General features: G+C 60.0%; 1 protein-coding gene across 9 annotated transcripts in view; it reads right to left on the bottom strand.

Moving 5' to 3' along the window:
* Positions 1–18,960, bottom strand: part of ATP9B (ATPase phospholipid transporting 9B (putative)) — a 249,489-nt gene that overhangs the window by 11,991 nt on the left and 218,538 nt on the right. For 7 of the 9 annotated variants that reach the window (XM_042909654.1, XM_042909656.1, XM_042909655.1 and 4 more), the window contains 10 exons: positions 18,646–18,738; positions 14,137–14,220; positions 13,877–14,047; positions 10,561–10,659; positions 9,839–9,928; positions 8,764–8,908; positions 8,595–8,659; positions 7,745–7,900; positions 7,100–7,164; positions 2,681–2,789 (listed from right to left, as the gene is read on the bottom strand). In XM_042909654.1, coding sequence (XP_042765588.1) covers positions 2,681–2,789; positions 7,100–7,164; positions 7,745–7,900; positions 8,595–8,659; positions 8,764–8,908; positions 9,839–9,928; positions 10,561–10,659; positions 13,877–14,047; positions 14,137–14,220; positions 18,646–18,738 — 1,077 coding nt within the window. The remainder of the gene's footprint in view (positions 1–2,680; positions 2,790–7,099; positions 7,165–7,744; positions 7,901–8,594; positions 8,660–8,763; positions 8,909–9,838; positions 9,929–10,560; positions 10,660–13,876; positions 14,048–14,136; positions 14,221–18,645; positions 18,739–18,960) is intronic. The other 2 variants (XM_042909658.1, XM_042909659.1) reach the window with 2 other exon arrangements.

Below are 18,960 nucleotides of genomic sequence, written 5' to 3'. Positions count from 1 at the left end.
TGTGGGCGTTCAGAGCGGAGTCCGGCCTTTAAAAGAGGAACACCAAAACATTACTGCACTTTGCGCCAGGAACACAATACGGATTTAGGAAGGAGAAGGGAAGGCGGCCTCTTCGTTGGGAGTCCTTCACCCCGTCGTTGACACAATTACTGGACAGGTACCGACTCCAGGTAGGGCTTAGGCTCTGCAGGCAGAGCAGGGCGGACGTTGATATTCAGGCTGGCCGACCCCGTTAGGATAAGTCAGTCAGGGGAGAACGCTTTATCCTTCACACTCCGGGAACAAAAAGACTGGTTATCAAGGAAGTATGAAAAACAGGGCATTTTCTTTTCAAGCATAGGATTTCCTGTCTGTTTTGCAAGGGATCCGTACTCTGCTTCCCTCGATTTCCTCTGAAAGTATTTGAGAAATTTATCGTGACCTCGGGCTCAAAATGGGCTGGACGTGTAGCGCGGCAGACGACGGCTCACATCTGTCTGTGGCTCGTTTCGCGCTGCCGTCCTGTGCGGTGTGTCGTTTAACTTATTCTGAGTTTCTGTTTTCTCTCCTGACTGCACGTGGCTTCCTGGGACCAGTGATGGCTTCGTGTGTCTTTGCGAGCCCAGCCGGCTACCTCCAGTGGCCGCGACTCCACGCCTGCCCACGGCCGGCCGGCCCACCGGCCTCCTGAGTCATCCGCAAAGTGTTACGAAGCAACGTGAAGCTTCAAAATATCTCCCTGGCTTCAGTAAGAAAACACGACTCAACTGTTATCAAGTTAGGTGGTTGAGTACTTTAAGGCTACCTCATTTTCAAAGGATTTGAAGGCTCTCAGATTTACAAAGATACACCATAAACACAAAAGGAACAGATTTTAGATCTCAGGGAAAAGATGCTTCGGGAAGATAAGTGGCTGAATTCTTGCCAAAATAACATAGGAACGATGTCCGGACTTTAGGATACCGAAATATTCTAAACTGGTCACCTTAACAAAAATGAAAAACTAGTACCTTAACGAGATCCAACTCAGTCAGAACTGAACATCGTTTCCTGAGTCCCCTTGTGTTTAAACGCATCCGCTAATGGGGGAGCTTACGGATTTGTGGCCACCTGTGACCCTGTAAACATATTCTGGTTACTAGGTAACTTAGGGCATCCGCATTTGACATCCTGAACAACCGTGAGCAACCCCGTCCGGCTGGTAATGACTGCGCTCTCTGAGTCCTTCATGGTCTGGCCACGCCCCCCGGCCCACCTGTAATGGCCATGGGCGGCTGGGCCACCAACTGCCCGTGGTTTCAGAGTAGCTCATGGAGTTTCGTTCTTACATGAGAAGCTTGCTTCCGCCTCAGGCGTGTGACGCGGCATTTAAGTAAACGTTTCTGGAGTTTATGAAAATAAGGAAACACACGATCTAATAAAATTCTAATTACTCACAAAAGCTTCCTGTAGTTTTTGGATCTTTGATCCTGTACCGCTTTACTGAATGATAACGGTTTTGCCGTTTTAAAATAAACCAGTTTTCCTTGTAATTCACGATAATATTGCCATCAAGATACTAGTGCTCGACGTATATATTTTATGTTTGCATTTTATTACCAAATTAAATGTTCTTGAATGTAATGACTGATATTTTATTTTACACGATACTGACGCACTAGCTTTATTTTTGTCCTGACTACGAAAGTAATGTGAGCACTCTGTATTTTTTTCCAAGAACCTTAGATCTCCTTTGCTCCAACTCCGTAAGAAACCCACCACGCCCAGAGATAGATGTCCTTTAATTAACATTAAGGGGCCAGCGCTCTCCGAGGGGTCAACAGTCAGCCGAACGGAGTCTGTGCTAACACCAGCAAATTCCTTCTGCGTACGGCTGTGGTCTTAAAGATCTGGCTTGGTGGTTTCAGGTTGGCAATTGTAAACCTGGGTTTAACTGGGGTTAGTGGGTTTTGTTCTCAGTGTTCCTTCAGGAGACTAGCCTTCTGGAAAACCCCAAGGTCACTGTCACTTGTGCCTGGAGAGCTGGGGGCTGTTCCTGTTTTCCACGTTATGAAAACATGGTCTCATAAAAAAACACGACACACCGAAGCTTCGTTCGGGAATACTTCAACCTGAACAGAGCGCAGTTTGGGGCCAAATAAATGTACGTACTGCACACTTTCAGGGAGTGGTGTTTTCTGGGGGTGGACTTTTCCTCCGCAGCATCCTTGTGACCACAGCCCTGGGTCCTGGGGACAGGGACACACTGTCCATCGCATCTCAGACGGGACTCTGACGTGCACAGTGTTGGGACGCGGCAGCGAGCGGACGGGAAGTCAGTCCTGCCAGTAAGCGTCCTTCCCGCAGGAACAGGCAACGAGGGCGCACCGGCCACTGGGTGACCCGGGTCCATCTGCCGAGCTGCCCAAAGTCCCCCCAACGCTTCAGAGCCTCTTTGCGATTGTAACTGTTCGTACGCACCACGACAGAGCTTGACTGCAAACATCTGAGAAAACGGTTTTCCCTTTCTGACGTTTAAGTCAAAAGGAAAATGTTAACAACAACTAGGAAAAGTGAAAAACATGCGGAAGAATGGAGAAGAGACTGTTTAGAGCCTGCCTGGAAACGCGTCATGGCTGGCACACGTCCTCACAGCAGGTGCTCAGCCGGAACACCAGGAGCGGGCGTGCTGGTCCCGGGAGGCGCGGCCGCGGGGCGGTACCTTGGTGAGGTCCTTGTACAGCTCCGGGTACAGCATCGCCGTCTCCGGCTTCACGTCTTGGTCCAGCACCAGCGAGAACACCGGGAACATGGTGTATATGGTCGCATACCTAAAACCCACAGGGAGTCAGGTTAGCGCGAGGAATGCGCACCCCTGTCAACACAGCTGTGCGGTCAGGGGCTGGCGCCCCAAATCCCGAACAGCAAAGCCAGGCTCGGCTTCTTCCTGGGACTTAATGCTCACCCCAAATAACACAGCCCGTAAGGAACGAATGCTCACACAGGTCCACTTTTCTCTTTCTACACTTTGTATTTTGAGGTCTCTGCAGACCCACAGGCAGTTGTAGGAAATCACAGAGAACCCCCGTGCGCTTCACCCAGCTTGCCCGGCGGTGGCAGCCCCGTCTCGCGGCCCGGGTGTCGTGTGGGCGCCGGCGGTCAGAACCTCCACCGGCAGCAGCGGGGCCCCCGACGCCCCTCCCTCCCACACCCCCCTGCCCCCGCTCATCCGCTAACCTGCCCCCCACCCTACAGTTTTGTCATCGCAAGGCCACACTCGTGCCTCGCACTCAGCCTGACCCCCAGGAGGCTGTTCCAGGCACCACTGCGGCCACGGGCACCCCGTGTTCCCGGTGGGGGTGCCTGCCTCCGCGGCCCTGTCGGTCACGGGAGGACAGTGGGGTCATTCCCCGTTTCCGGCTGCCACAAATAGAAGTGCTATGAATACTCACTGCACGGGTCTTCGCGTCAAACCAAGCTGTTGCTTATTTCTGAAAGGAGCCACCTGGGGTCGTAAGCCCAGGAGTGTAAGTGCTCGGGGATTCGGTAGCGGAAGGTTTCGTTTTTCAAACAGACTGCTGGCCCTGCCTGTGCACCCTCTCCCCTGGGAGCAGTGTTGCTGGGCGGCTGTGTGCCCGGACACCATCCCTCCCACCGGGTTCTGCAGAGAACCCGCTGTCCTCGGCCGCGCCCCCCCAGCTCTCCGCTGCCCAGGAGTTTGTCTTCTGAAGTCTCAGGCTGAAGCATCCTGGTGTGGATGTCCCTGGATGGACCATGTGTGGGGAGCTGTCAGCCATCCTTTCTGTCTCCTCAGCCCTGCCCTCTGTCCTCCCTCCCTCCGGGGCTTCAGGGGCACAAGGCCAGAGTCTTGGAGGCCTCGGGTCTCTGGGCCATTCGTCCCGACCGGCGGTGGGCCCTGCGCTCTGGTCCGTTTCCATTTGGTTCTGCTTCACATTTTCTATGTCTTGGCCGAGTCTTGTCTTTCTGTTGGTTCTAACACTCCCGTTACTCGTTACGGTATTTTTGCACAGCCGCTTCACACCCTCGTCAGACACACCTAACCCGGGCTCCTCGGGGCTGGCATCCAACCTCTCTGACTCACTCGGAAACCTTCCTGGTTCCTGGTGTGGCGACTGATTTTCTCCTGAAACCCGGACGCTCAGGTGCCATGCAGCCTGGGTCTCCTGGAGCTGTGCCACCCCCGCCCACCCCGGATGCCGCCCAAGGACTGCTTGTTACCGTGCCTGCCAGGGAGGTAGGGACGGGGCATGGGGGCTGCTGCAGGGACCCTCCCTGTCCGGCTGGCTGCCCCCTCCTGTCCCTCGGCCGCAGCACAGGCTCCTGGGGGTCCTCATCCCCGGGACCAGGGCCATCTCCAGCTGCCAGCTCGTCCGTCCCGGGGGCGGGGGGGGGGGGGGACACACAGACGGCAGGACCCCGGGGCTCAGGTGGTGCTGCCCCAGGCCCTCCTCTTCCCTCTCACATCTCCACACGCGTGTCCTGTGTACGATGTTTGTGAGATTCTGGTTATGCTTAGCAAAAGGATGAAGAAAAGTACCTCTGACTTTCCCAAAACAGGACCGGGTTTCACATTTTTATCTGTGAGAAAGTGTTCAAGTTGGGAGGTCGGCCAGTGGCCGAGCACCACAGCGAGTGACCCCAGCCACCTCGCCTAGCTGCCGATGCGGGTCCCAGGGTCACTGCGGGGCTGTGGGGGAGGAACGTTCTCAGGGAGGGTGTTTCCGGCTACTGCCCACCGTCCTGTGCTCTCGGAGGTCAGCGGGGTCACAGGAGCTACCTACAGATCCAACCTTTAACTTCTGGGTTAAATTAAACTGGTTTAAGGCCCTACCTTTCCTCCAAATTTCTAGTTACTTCTGTCAACCTTCTGGGAATAATTCCCATCCCCTTAGGATTTAGGAGCTGACGGGGGCACAGCTGCTCCCCCCCAACAGTGCCTGCAGACACAGGGCCCCCAGGTCCTGCGAGCGGCAGCCGCCGTCACACGAGGGACCCACTGACCAAGGCCGGCCTGGCCCTAAGGACGTTGCTCGGAGCAGGAGACGCCGGCAGGCCGGGCAACGTGGGACGGGTTCTCCACCAGGCGTCTCACCAAGACTTCCACTTGCTGGTGAGCGCGTGAGCCTCTCAGAGGGGCTGGGAACACCGCGCTCCCCGGGAACTGTGCTGAGGCGTGCTTTCTGGAGGGGCGGGCGCAACTTCTTCCAGGACCTGTGATGGGCGGGGGGAAGGGGGGGCGCCCACGGTGCCCAGGTGCCTCGCCTCAGACACACGGACCTCACGGGTGCCCCTGCCGAGCCAACAAGAGGAAAGTGGGGAAACGCCAGGAAATACTCGGAGTTGAATTGTACCAACTGTCCTGCAGCTTCTGTAGCTGGGTTTCTGATCTGAGGACGTTACTTTGGCCTTGTTAGACTTGGATAAAAATCACCTTCCTTCACATCCACTTCTGACTGTTGTTTTCTAGGTGAGGGCAAAACTGACTTTGCTGTTTACTCTTCAAGAAGCTTAACACAAAAGCATCTCTTCTCCACTGCCAACAGACTCAGTGCACCGAGGCTCGAGAAAATTCTGGATGCCTCTCGTGGACTGCAGAGAAACTACCTCTGAATAAGAGCCAACAGAAGAGCCAGCTTCCGCTGACGAGGGCTCAGGCTGTGGTGGGACGCATCAAAGCAGACAGGCCTACAGCTGTGCTTTCGCTAACTCGGGCAAGTGTTATTTAGGAAGGGATCGCCGCTGTCCCTTAAATTCTCCTTTTCGTGTTTCAACTCCACAGTTTGACAGCAGGAAAGAAAGCGGGAACTGTTTTCTTCGGCCTCCACAGAAACAGTCCAGCTGTCACAACGTCGTGTGCAGACCCCGTGCTCCGACAGCAAGTCATGGGACACGTGTCGCAGAGGCCAAGGCAACGGAAAACGTGAAACAGCGCTGAAACCTTTTGCACCTTCAGGGTCTGCCCGTTTGTGTGCTGCTCTGGGCGCCAGCACTGGTCACCGTCCCCGGGCCTGGGCCATCAGGAGTGAGGCTGGGCCGCACAGCTGGCCCTGGGACTGCAGGAGGACCCAGGCCCCAGGCCACGGCAACCACGGGTGGGAGGGCCCCGCGGCCGCACTGAGGACACACGCGACCCCGCCCGGGCCCCTGGAGCGGTGCTCAGGTCTGCCTGCTGTCCGCCTCCCCAGCGGGTGCAGCTTTGGGGGGGGCAGCAAGCAGCTGCCGTTGGCCTCGCGCTGGGACGACGCCGGGGACTTCCGGACATCAGTGTCCAGGGGAGCCTGACGGGGCCGGCCTGGTGCTCCCGGTTCTCGGGTCACCCGGAACCTCGGCATTTGGGCACGCGTCAATGAAATGTACTCGAAACAACCCCAACCCCGAGGGCTGGAGCCGCTCACGGGCTCGTTCTCTGCTGCCCCGGAAAGCCGCTAAACCCCGCAGGAGACAGGTCGGGCTGTGTGAGGCCCCGGCTCTGCCCCTACGAGCTGTTGCCTCTGTCACGTTCCCCGGCCCCTGGGTGTGTCCTTCCTTGCCCGTGACACGGGGAGCCGCTGATGCCTGCGCCGCAGGGATGCTGTGCGGATGGAGCCCGGGGAACGACCACGCGGGCGGTGCAGGGCAGCGAGTGCTGGGCTCTGCGGGAGCAGGGGGGAGGCGGTGCGAGAGGCACAACCTGGACTTCACCGCCAGGCCGACGGTCCTGCAGGTCTTATTTCCTGGCGTAACTCTGAGGCACGAGGGGAAGAGGCGCTCCATTTCATTCACTGCAACAGAAAATTCCTGCTCTCCGGGCTCGACGGGCAAAACTGGCAGCAGTCGCTGCCGTGGGGGATCTGGAGAGACGTGGTGACTAGCGGGGAGACTCTCCCGGGGTCTGGTGTGGCGCCGGGTCCCGGCCCGGGGCGCCTGCTGTGGGGCCGTCACTGGCCACGTCACTGGCCACGTCCCCGCACGTCCACCTGTGTTCCAGCCCGTGAGGGGGGTCACGGTCGCCCACCCGCCTCACCGCGCCCCGGACGCCCGCCGGGAAACAGACGCTCTGCTCAGATCGCGAGGGGGTCCGAGCTCCTGACGCCGACCGTGCGCGGAGTCACCCAGACGGTACTGCGCGTGGCTCACTCACCCCACCATGAGGAATCCTTGGTACAGAGGGACGGATGCGAAGTAGAAGACAGAGGAGAACACGGCCTGCGGGGAGGGGAGGGGAGGGGAGCGGAAGGGAGGGGAGGGGCGGGGAGGGGCGGGGCGGGGAGCGGAGAGGAGGTGAGGGGCGGGGAGGGGCGGGGAGGGGAGCGGAGGCGGGGAGGGGAGGGGAGCGGAGGCGGGGAGGGGCGGGGAGGGGAGGCGGGGAGGGGCGGGGAGGGGAGGGGTGGGGCGGGGAGGGGAGAGGAGCGGAGCGGAGGGGAGGGGAGGGGCGGGACGAGGCGGGGAGGGGAGGGGCGGGGCGGGGAGGGGAGGGGAGCGGAGGGGAGGGGTGGGGAGGGGAGGGGCGGGGAGGGGAGGGGCGGGGCGGGGAGGGGAGGCGGGGAGGGGAGGGGAGCGGAGCGGAGGGGAGGGGAGGGGCGGAACGAGGCGGGGAGGGGAGGGGCGGGGAGGGGAGCGGAGCGGAGGGGAGGGGCGGGGAGGGGAGGGGACGGGAGCGGAGGGGACAGGAGTGGGAGCGGAGGGGACGGGAGCGGAGGGGAGGAGAGCGGCCGTCAGCCCCGCCGGCCCTCCGCGCTGCACCGGCTGCACGCGGCCGCGCCCGCGCCCGCAGCGGTCCCGCTACCTGCATGGTGGAGATGATGAGGCCCCGGTGCATGACGAACTGGCCCAGGGCCGCCGACCGCTTGTAGCTGCTCCGCCCGTGGACCATCAGCAGCCGGCCGATGTGGCGGAACTGCGTGACGGAGAAGTCCGCTGCCAGGGAGGCCTGCCTGCCCTCCTGAAACGAGCAGGGGTGCCGCTCGGACCCAGCGCCTCTCCGCGTCGGCCGCCCGAGGACCGAGGCCCGTCCCCGCGGCCCCGCAGGAGCCGCCGGCCGGGACCCGGGAGCCCGTGGGCCCTGCGGGAATCAGGCCCGCACGGCGGCCCCCGGGTCCCTAAGCAGCCGCAGGCCGCACCACAGAGCTGTGCCGGGGCGGGACTCCAAACAGCGCCACCTGACGCACAGCTGTCGGGCAAAGCGAGACATGCACCGGGCTCATTCCCACACCAGACGAACCCCCCGCCACAGGCCTGCGCCAACGTGAGGGGAGACGGGGTGCGGGCGGCAGGAAAGTTTCGCTGGTGGCACGCGTGGAGCCCGACGGGGGAGGGGCTGCAGGCAGCTGGTCCCGCACACCTCCTGGGGGACGCGGGGACGCGGGGACGCGGGAGGGGCCCGGCACTGGTCCCACACTCCTCCTGGGGGATGCGGGGACGTGGAAGGGGCTGCAGGCTGCTGGTCCCGCATACCTCCTGGGGGACGCGGGGACGCAGGGACGTGGGGACGCGGAAGGGGCCCGGCGCTGGTCCCGCACACCTCCTGGGGGACGCGGGGACGCGGGAGGGGCCCGGCGCTGGTGGGCTCCGCTCTCTCCCCGCACCACCGGAGGGGTCGCTCGGGGCCGGCCGCAGGGACCAAGGGGCACACGTACCTTCCCTTCGATCCCGATCCCGCAGTCGGCCGCCTGGATCATGCTCACGTCGTTTCCCCCGTCACCTGTGGGCACAGGAGCGGGAGGTGGCACGGAAGCCCGGAGACACGGGACCAGCTCCCCGGGGGTGGGGGGGGGGGGGGCGGGCCCGGCAGGGCGGCAGGCTCACCGACGGCACACGTGCGCTTCCCCGTGTGGTGCTGCAGCAGCTTCGCGATGCGGGCCTTCTGGGTGGGCGAGCAGCGGCAGCACACCACGGCGGGACACTGGCAGGCCAGCTCCGCCAGCTCGTGCTCGTAGTACTTGAGGCACACCTGCGACACAGCGGCGTCAGCACCGAGGCGCAGAGCACGGCGCGGACGGGTGCCGGGCGCACCTCCGGGTCCTCCTCCCCGGGTCACGGCCGCCCCGCCCGTCCGCGGATTCGGGGCCCGCAGCAGCTGCCCCGCCGGATGCCCGGGGTGGAGCGTCAGGGAGGTGCCCGCACACGGCCAGACACACAGAACCCCCGGAGCCCGGCCCTGGCAGAGGCTGGGTTTAGCCCCCGGGGACGGGAACCAGGAAGGAGGCCGGGGACTCGGGGACTCGGGGACTCGGGGCACGGGGCACGGGCCCCGGCCTCAGGGTGAGTGTGGTTCGGGAAGGAACAGCCGTGCCAGCCCCTCCTGTGGGGCCACAAGCCTGTCTCCTGTTCCTGTGACCCGGGGCGCAGTCCTGGAAATGCCGGTCTGGATACCTCTAGGTCCAGACTCTGGAGGCTCCAAGGCGGTTGTGCTATTAACCGCGAGAATGAGGCCTAGTGCCTCGAGAGGACTGTAAGTCGGAAATGGATCAACCTCTAAAACACGAAGGAACAAGTTATCCCTTGTTCAGGCCACAGGTGCTCACCAGGGTCGCACAAGTGCTGCTACCAGAGAAGTAGCTTCAACAGCAGCACAGGTGAGACCCAGGAAGCCCTTGGTCCGCAGCGGGGGAGCAGACACGAGCCGGGTCAGAGAGCGGCCTCGCCTCCGCGGAGGGGACGGACGGACAGATGGACGCGAGCCGGGTCAGAGAGCGGCCTCGCCTCCGCGGAGGGGACGGACGGACAGATGGACGCGAGCCGGGTCAGAGAGCGGCCTCGCCTCCGCGGAGGGGACGGACGGACAGATGGACGCGAGCCGGGTCAGAGAGCGGCCTCGCCTCCGCGGAGGGGACGGACGGGCAGACGGACAGACCTGTGCTTGGTCAGAGAGCAGCCTCACCTCCAGCGAGTCCCCAGATATGACCAGAGCGCAGTCGTGCTTCCTCCGGAAGGCGTTAAGCTCCAAGTGGGCCTCTCCCCGATTGGTCACCTCCACAAAAGAGAGAGAGGCACCCACGTTACAGTGTCATCCAAGTCGGAGGGACAAACAGCCCATGTGTATGAATCACAGCGACCTCTGTGGACTCGTGACTTAAGACGCGGTCCGGTCTTGCGGCGGCAGTCCAGAGCCGGGAAATTTCATTTTTGTTTGAATTACAAACAGTCATAACTAACACATACAGGAAACACAAACTTTGGACCATCTTGTTGATTTTCTTTGAATTAATTAAGGAACGGCATTTCATTTGAGAATTGTGGTAGATTAAAGATGCATTCCTACTAGGGTGTAACTAATATAAAAATGTAATTTTTACCAACACAGTTTGTAAACTGAGCAGGAAATGAATGCATCGGTGTTAAAATAGAAACTCGGTGAGTAAACGAACCTCCTAGGACAATGGGAAAGTACGTGTGAATTTAGACCTTTCTCTCCATTCAAATGTCGCTTTTTCATCATGAGGTAGGCGGCTGACAGAAACCGTTTTCAATGTTTTTATGGATGGGAGTAAAAAATGACGGCGTTTCTCTCTCGGTGGAGGTATTCAGGAATTAACACACACTTGCACGTACATCCTCACAAAACCAACAGGTAAACCAAAGTGCTTTCAGACAAATACTCACTGGTCTGAAAATGTGAATGTCTTGGGTTCTGGACACCAAATGCGAGCTTTTGGCAATGCAGGTGGCGGTCTCGAGCTTGTCGCCTGTCAGCATCCATATCTAGGAGACCAGTGACGGTGGTGAGCTTCCACACTACCACACTTCTGTCTCTTACAAGCGCCTATTCATACACAGACGCCTGCACGCGCAGGCGCACGGCGTCACCACGCGCACCGGCCACAACGCAGAAGCTGTCCAGTGTCACGGACGGGCGGACGGATAAGCAAAACGCGGCACATACACCACAGAATAGCGGTCGGTCTTAGACAGGAAGGAGATTCCGCCAGACGCAACAAGACGGACGGCCGAGGACACTATGCTCAGTGAAATGCGCCCGTCACAGAAGGGCAAACGCTGTGTGATCCCACTTGTAGGAGGTCCCTGGCGTTGTTGCATCCAGAGACAGAAAGCAGAGGGTGGACGCCAGGGCTGGGGGCGGGGGGGAGTTGGCGTTTAATGGGGACTGAGCCTCAGATTTACGAGCTCTGAAGACAGCTGGTGGGGACGGGCGCACAACAGTGGGCACGTACTCAGTGACGTGAGCTACACGCTGAAGAGCGGCTACGATGGTAACTGCTACTTGTCGTACGTTTCACCACCGTATGAAAAGTCTGTCGACTTATCTAAAACGAGTAGGAGCAAAGTGACGTTAGACGTGGCAGCCGAGACCCGGAGGCACGGGAATGCTGGGGGCTGAGGCAGGTCAGGACCGAGGCCAACAAGGGCACCTGGACACACCCAAGGGCAGAGCTCACACAGCCCTGTGTGCAAACAAGCGGGGCTTGCACGGTGAGGAGCCCCCTGGAGATCCTTGCTCAACTTGCTGGTTTTTCCGCTGGAAACTGAGGTTCAAAATGGATTTTAAATGGGGAATAGTTAAGCCAAAAATTGTATCAAATAAAACACGTGAGGGGCGCCTGGGTGGCTCAGTCAGTTACACATCCGAGTCCTGACTTCCGCTCAGGTCGTGATCTTGCGGTTTGTGGGGTCAAGCCCCGCGTCAGGCTCTGTGCCGACAGCACGGAGGCTGCTTGGGATTCTCTCTCTCCCTCGCTCTGCCCCTCCCCCGATGGCTTGATCTCTCTCTGCCCTTCCACCACTGGCGTGTGTGCGCTCTCTCTCAAGATTCATGAACTTAAAAAAATGTCAACTACTACTACTCTTACGGAAAAAAATGGGGTGCCTGGGTGGCTCCGTCGGTTGAGTATCTGACTCTGGACTCCAACTCAGGTCATGATCTCACGGTGTGTGAGCTCGAGTCCCGTGTCAGGTTCCACGCTGAAGGTGTGGAGCCTGCTTGGATTCTCTCTATGTCTTCCTCTGTCTGCCCCTCCACCACTCGTGTGTGTGTGCACTCTCTCTCTCTCTCAAAATAAAGTTAAAAAGAAATTACATAAACACGTGCTATGTATCGTAAGCACCCCTAGACTATAAAGAGAACATAACCAGGACATCTAATACACAACAGGATGGTTTGCACACCCAGTCACAGAGCGGCAAACACTTCTCATTAACATCTGAATTCCTCAAGTGTTTTGTGTATCGTGTATAAACACGCATTTTTGGAAAGAGCCAACAACTCGTGGCACACCAGTTCTCTCAGGCGTGACTCCCGGTGACGAGACTTGTGGGTCTTCTCGGCGTCTGGGGATTCGAGCGGTTTATTTACTTCCCACACCGCTTCCCTTCACGGAGCCTGGACCTAGACTACGATGTATCGACGCGTCGTTAAGACAAAGCTGGGAACGATTTGGGCCGGACTCCCGGCCGCTGGTGAGCCCGCGTGCAGCACAGGGGCACGTGTGGCCTCCAAAATCACACCCTCACGCCACGCGGAGATGCAGGGTCTCCTTCCCGACACGGGGGTGTAAGGGCAGAAACCCTTACGAGCTTAGAGAACGATCAGTGTGAACGCCCCGGCACCACACCCGAGGCACACTCACCACGGCAGCCCCCCGACCACCGTGCACGTACGACCGAGACTGGGGGAGGTTTATGAAAAACCTCAGCAAAAGCAGCGGGGCCCTGCTTCTAAGCGGTCACAGCTCTTCCCGCCAATGTTTGCTGCACAGCAGTCAGGCTTCCATCACGTAACAGCCCGGGGTCTGAACTGCTCTCGCGTAATTCCGAAGCCAGATGTACCTCCTGACTCGGCCGAGGTCCGGGACGGAGGGACGTATCTTCTCGTCTCCCACCTGGACCCCTGGAGGCAAGAACCGCCCCTCCCCACCCCTGCACACACTGCCGCGTCTTGGTCAGAACCGCCGCGTGCGTTCCGGTCGGATGCCGGGAGCCGCTTTCCTCGTCTCCAACTAGCTACCTACGGGTTCTCTTCCAACTAGCTACCTACCAACACCAGCTGAGTGTTATTTTCACCATTGAGCGTGAGGCCCGGTCCTCAGGGCAGCCTCGGGATAAATCTTCTCTCCCATCCTGTAACCGAACTTTGGGCTTCACTGGGAACACGTGGGATCAGAAAGGACCTCTCTCAAAGCTAACGCTCAACGCCACCACCCGCCAATTTCCCCTGTACGAAGGGGACAAACCAGGAAGAAAAAGGCAGGGCGGGCCGGCAGGCAGCGCCACGCAGCCTCGAGTCGTGTGGCTTACGGGGACCCCCCCACGACAGCACGACGAACAGACGAGGCAGTGCCGAGTGGCCCTCGCCTTCATATCAGCTCGTGAGCGGGAAGCTCGGTGGCACGAGGGGGGGCACCCCCATCTGGGTGGGACCCGAGGTGTCCGAGGCCGGGGTTGTCCCGAGCTCACACCCGATGGATGCCCAGGGCCGCAAAAGTCTCTGGGACGAAGCTGCCCCACGGGCGAGTCCGAGACCCAGGTGGGCCGGGACATCCAGGGCAAGGGAAGGGTACGGAAGGGTGGGATAGGAAAGGGTAGGGTGGGGTAGGGAAGGGTAGAGGCAGGGCAGGCAGGGCAGGAAGGGCAGGGATGCGGGAAGGGAAGGGTCTGGTGGGGTAGGACAGGGTAGGGCAGGGTAAGGGCAAGGAAGGGTGGAGGTGGGGGTCTGGTGGGGTAGATGTAGGGCAGGGAAGGTCTGGGGTGGGGGAGGGAAGAGTAGGGCAAAGTAGGGCAGGGAAGGGCAGGGAAGGGCAGGGCGGCGGGCAGCTAGCGAGAGAGACAAACCGTGGGCTGGGGCGGGAGGCAGGCGGGGGGCCGGGGCGACTTTGGGCGGGGAGGAAGGGGTCCTGCGTCCCCGACCCCGGCGGCACGGCGGGCGCTTCCAGGAGGGACCCCCGGGCCCGGGCCGCGCCCGCACCTTGATGCCCGCGTTGCGCAGCAGCTCCAGGGTGGGCCTCACGTCCGCCTGCAGCCGGTCCTCCACACCCGTGAGGCACAACAGCTCCATCTGGCGCTCCAGGCTCTCCACCACGGCCGCCACCTTGAGCGCCCTGTCGTGGATGCTCAGCTTGGCCTGACTGTAGCGGCTCTGAGGAGACAGGGGCCGTGCGCTCAGGGGGGCCGGCCTCGGTCCGGCGGGCGGCCGCGCGGGGTGGGGGCCCGCAGGGGTCGGCTCACCTCGAAGTCCTGGTACTGCTCCTCCGTCAGCGCCCTCTTGGCGACCACGAGGGTGCGCAGGCCTTCCCGGGCCATGTTTCCGCACTGGAAAAGGAGACGCGGGTCACGCGCGGCCCCGATGGCTGCCCGCGGGGGCAACGGGTCCCCGGCATATCCGCGGGCACCGCTCCGCGGGAAGGACCGGTCCCCAGCCCGTGGGCCCCGCGGTCCCCGTGTCCGTCGGTGCGCCCCAAGCCGCCCAGCTTCTCAGGCTTGTGTCCCCCCGGACACCTGGCAAACACAGCCTCCTGTCACAGCCGCGTCACAGCCGTGTCGGGAGGGCGGCTCTGCCCCTCCTGCTCTCCGTGGGCGGACGGGGCTGCCGTCACGGTGACGCTCTCGGGCAACAACCACACCTTCCCACCTCCAGTCAGGCTCTCCAAGATGGTGTCAGGAACATGATGTTCCCAAAGTCTACACCTGTCTGCACACAGGAAGTGAGGGTGCCAGGGCAGGAGGCGGGAAGGCCTCATGTGGAGGTGCAGGGAGAGGAGGACGGGGAGGAAGAAGACGGGGAGGAGGAGGAGGAGGAGGAGGAGGAGGAGGAGCTGGTGCCGGGGGGGCGGGGGGAGAGGAGACCCCGAGGCCCCTGGGGCCTAGTCTCAACCTGCAGGGAAAGGGGCCTGAAGAGACGCCACAGGCCCAGCTCCCGTTAAGAGACGGAAACGCATTCAACAGGTGTGTGAGAAGCTGTCCAGTCCGCTCCTGCTCAGAGACCACCCAAACACACCCTCTCCTGTTGGAGGCAAACCCGGGCAGCCTCAGTTGACGACGGGGCGTAGGGACAGCCTGACCCGTGCGACAGGACCCGCGCCCACCTATCTGCTGGTGACGGGCCTCTCCCGTCACCGTAAGCTGCACACGCCATCGACACAAATCCCACTGCTGGAAACGGACCCGGTACCTGCAGAGGCGCGCCTGGCGCTCCTCCGGGGGACGGGCCCGGAGCTGGGACACGCCCCGTGCACACCAGCCGGCACCAAGGAGCCACGCCCGAGGTCGCGCACACAGCCACGCTGGCGGAGCAGGAGTCCACGCCGCTTTCCCGGCCATGGACCCCCAGAGTGGGTGCCGCTTCCTTCTGTGACCGCGCGTCCCTCCCTCAGGCCGTGAAGCTGCCACGGGGCGTGGAGACCAACTGACACCCTCAAAACACGGCCTGGAAAGGTGGGAGCATGGTCTGCAGGGAGGGGGCGGCCCGTGGGGCGAGCAGCTGTCTCGCCCCAAATAGAGGCCCGCCCCTGGGGGACCAGGCAGGGTGGGAGGGGGGAGAGGGGCCCCCGCCGGTCACTGCCCTCAGACTCTGAGCCGAGCAAAACCAGGCAGTGTCCCTGGCGCGCACGCGGGCGCCAGGGGGCCCCCGCGTGGACAGCAGGGGGAGCAGGGAGAGGAAGAGCGTCTGGGAGAAGACGTGGAGGCCGCTGCCAAGTGGGGCACCGGCTCCTTGGCCGCTGGGACAGTCGCACGGGAAGTGTGAGGACCAAGCGCCCAAGAGGCCCACGCTCGGGCGTCAACAGCAGCGCTTCGCGGTGATGTGTTTACGCAAACGAAATGTAAAAAACAACCTGAGCGCTAAGCTGTACCGTTCTCTGCGGCCACGCTGTCTACACGTCAAGAACACCACCACCAGCCAAGGCTCCTGCAGGCCGCGGGCTTCCGAAGGCCTGCTGCTTGACAGCCCTTCACCTCTTTCTTGCTGACGCTCTCAAGCTTCCAACTTTGAGGAACTGTTTCGAAGGCCGAGCGTCTTTCTAAAGCTCTAACCTGCAGCATGTTTAGCCTGTTTCCGGCACTCATGGTCGACACGGCAGAGGGCCACGTGCTCACCCCGCTCTGGAGTGTTTCCCGGCCCCAGCAGGGGCTCCCGGACCGCACGGACAGCCACGTGGGGCGGGTGCGGCGGCGCCTGGGTGTGCGACCGCTCGCTGCCGGGCCATGCAGAGACGGCCGCGCAGAGACGGGCAGGTCTCTTCAAGTGTCCGCAGCGAAGCCCGAGGGGTGCAGGGCTCCGCACTTCAGCCATAAAACAGCCACGGACAGAATCCCCGATGTGCACAGCGTGTGCTTGCAAATGAGAACGGACACCGCAGTCAGGCATCTCGGCGAATGCATCCCAGACAAGTGAATCAGCTGCTTTTCGGTCCATAAAGAAACTCAGGTACTAGTAAGCTTGGGTATCCGACGCTGGGACCGCACACCGACAGCTCCCCGCGACCCTGCTCGGGACGTCCGGGCGTGTGTGCCAAAGCCCGGACGCCAGCCCTGCGTGCAGCCACGAAGCCACGCAGACGGGCAGTTACGGCCGCTGGGGGAGCCATGACGTGGAGCGTGTGACCTTCCGTGAGTGGAAACCGCACATCACCGGGGACAAGTGCACACGCACTCGCTGCTCGACAGTCCAGACGCGACTCTGCACGCAGGCTCTGCCCTGCCCGGCCGCGCGCACAGACCTCCGCCTCCGCTGTCCCCCGAGGGCACAGGCTGGCGCTCCCAGATAACCGCGGTCTCGCTCGCTCTCTCTCTGGGTGGGGCGCTCGCGTCTCACAAAGCTCACCTGCCAGACTGCCGCTGAGATGCTCCAGTCTGCAAAGGCGGAGTATGAACCACTCAGGCTTTCTGCAATCCCTCCTAATCTGGCCGCCTGAGTAGGTCTGATGCTCACGGAGAAGCGGACCGTGGGCACAGCTCCCACGCCCCCGCCTCACACATCTTCTGGGGACGGCAGGGCACTGGTCACCGCACCCCTTCATTCACGCCTTCCCCGATCCCCACTTCTGACCCTCGTTCCACGTCTGCGCGTGGAGGGCAGGAGGCCAAGTGCCCGAGCACTTTCGCCGTCCGGGGCGTGCTTGTTCCAGGTCTGTGCGCACTGCACAGTCTGACGTGGCGGGTCCGACAAAATTGGCTCTTTCTGTTACGTGGTGAGTCAAGAGTGTCGGTGGCTCGTTTCTGTTTTGTTTAATAAGCGGAGAATACAAGTTTACAGCCAAGAATCCAACGTGGGGAGCGATGCTCAGGCTCTCCCAACCTGCGTGTTTTTTGGTTTTCGTTGTAAATAAAGTAAAGGCCGTCAGACTATAAGAGCATTACCGCAAAGACATGGGTGGAGGACCAAGAGATTTATCTAAAGGAAGGGAATGTCAAGTTGAGCAGTGAATGCACAAAGGATTTTTAATAAAGTTATCTTTGTGGAAAACAATCTGACATTATCTGTCTGTTGCAAGACATTTATTGATTTGACCTCATAAAGCTAAATAAATTAAACAAGTATTTTATAATTAATGGCACATCATTATGACCAAAAGTAATTTTTATGGCATTTTCCTAGGTCTTCAGGGAATTTAATTTATTCATGGGCCTGATTAAATCCAAGCGCCTGAAGGAGCTATTGATTCATATTGCCAATGCTGCCGCGGACGCGGGGTGTGGGGTGTGGGGTGTGGGCAGCGGCGGGTGACCCGGGAGCACCACAGAGGGCTGTGCCGACACCCACAAGGGTTCCGTGGACTCTGAAATCCAGCTTTTTCACTAACACACAAACGTAAACAATAACATAACCTCATGAGGCGAAACATAAATCCTGTTTTCTATAGGGAGAATTCGGTAAAATACAGAATTGATTTTATTCGTATTTTATTTTATTTTTATTTATTTATTAATTAACTAGCAGGCTCCAAGCCCTGCACGGAGCCCAAAGTGGGGCTAGAACCCACGACCGTGAGATCATGACCTGAGCTTAGATCAAGAGTTGGACCCTCCACGGACTGAGCCCCCCAGGTGCCCCAGTAGTTTCTGTTTTTAAAGTGATTCATATGTACACGTTAAGATGAGATTAAAATTCTAATTAAAATCTTGCAAATAACTTAGGTTACAAAATAAACATGAAAATGTAATATATGTAATATAATACAATGTTATTTCAGAATTTTTAGTGAACGATTAGTAATGCTACTTTTTCACTACTGGAAACAAATATTATTCATAAGGACCCACTAATGTATCTACCCGCATCCCCACAAAAACCAAATCGAGTAGTTGTTTATACAGAAAGTAAACTGTTTGCAATTAAGCAGCACCCCCTCCTTTCTGCTTTACGAAATTGAGAGGAACTGGAATCGCTTAAAAGAATCTGGTGGAGGGGCGCCTGGGTGGCTCAGTCGGTTAAGCGGCCGACTTGGGCTCAGGTCACGATCTCATGGTCAGTGAGTTTGAGCCCCGCGTCGGGCTCTGTGCTGACGGCTCGGAGCCTGGAGCCTGTTTCAGATTCTGTGTCTCCCTCTCGCTGACCCTCCCCAGTTCACGCTCTGTCTCTGTCTCAAAAATAAATAAAACGTTAAAAAGAAAAAAAAGAATCTGGTGGAGAGCCAATTCGGTGTCCAGAAACCTGTCGGCGTCTGGCCGCAAACGTGGTGTCTCGATACCCCCCCCGCCGCCCCCCCGCGACGCAGCACGCGTGAACCGGCTGCTTACCTCTTCTTCCAGCCAGTCGTTGTACTGCACGATGGAGGACATGGCCACGTCGGCCCCTTTCATGTAGAAGGTGATCTCTGCAGTGGACTCGTCCTGCGCGGGGAGGGAGCACAGGCACGCTAAGGACACACCGCGCCTTGCAGATGGCAGCTGCCTGACTAGAAACGCGCTGGAAGAAGCGATTCCCCCGAGTGTGTTCCTTGGGCCTCAGCTACTCAAATATCCTCCCGCGCAGGCAGCATCAGCATCCCCTCCGAGGTGTCCGGGCAAATGAGAACTGAGAACGTAACCGCAGATCTCGACAGGCCGCGCCGA

Source organism: Panthera leo, chromosome D3 (genome assembly GCF_018350215.1).
Source record: "Panthera leo isolate Ple1 chromosome D3, P.leo_Ple1_pat1.1, whole genome shotgun sequence".
Lineage (NCBI taxonomy): Eukaryota > Metazoa > Chordata > Mammalia > Carnivora > Felidae > Panthera > Panthera leo.
The sequence above is the reverse complement of the archived record's forward strand: the minus strand, read 5'-3'. Positions and strand labels throughout refer to the sequence as shown.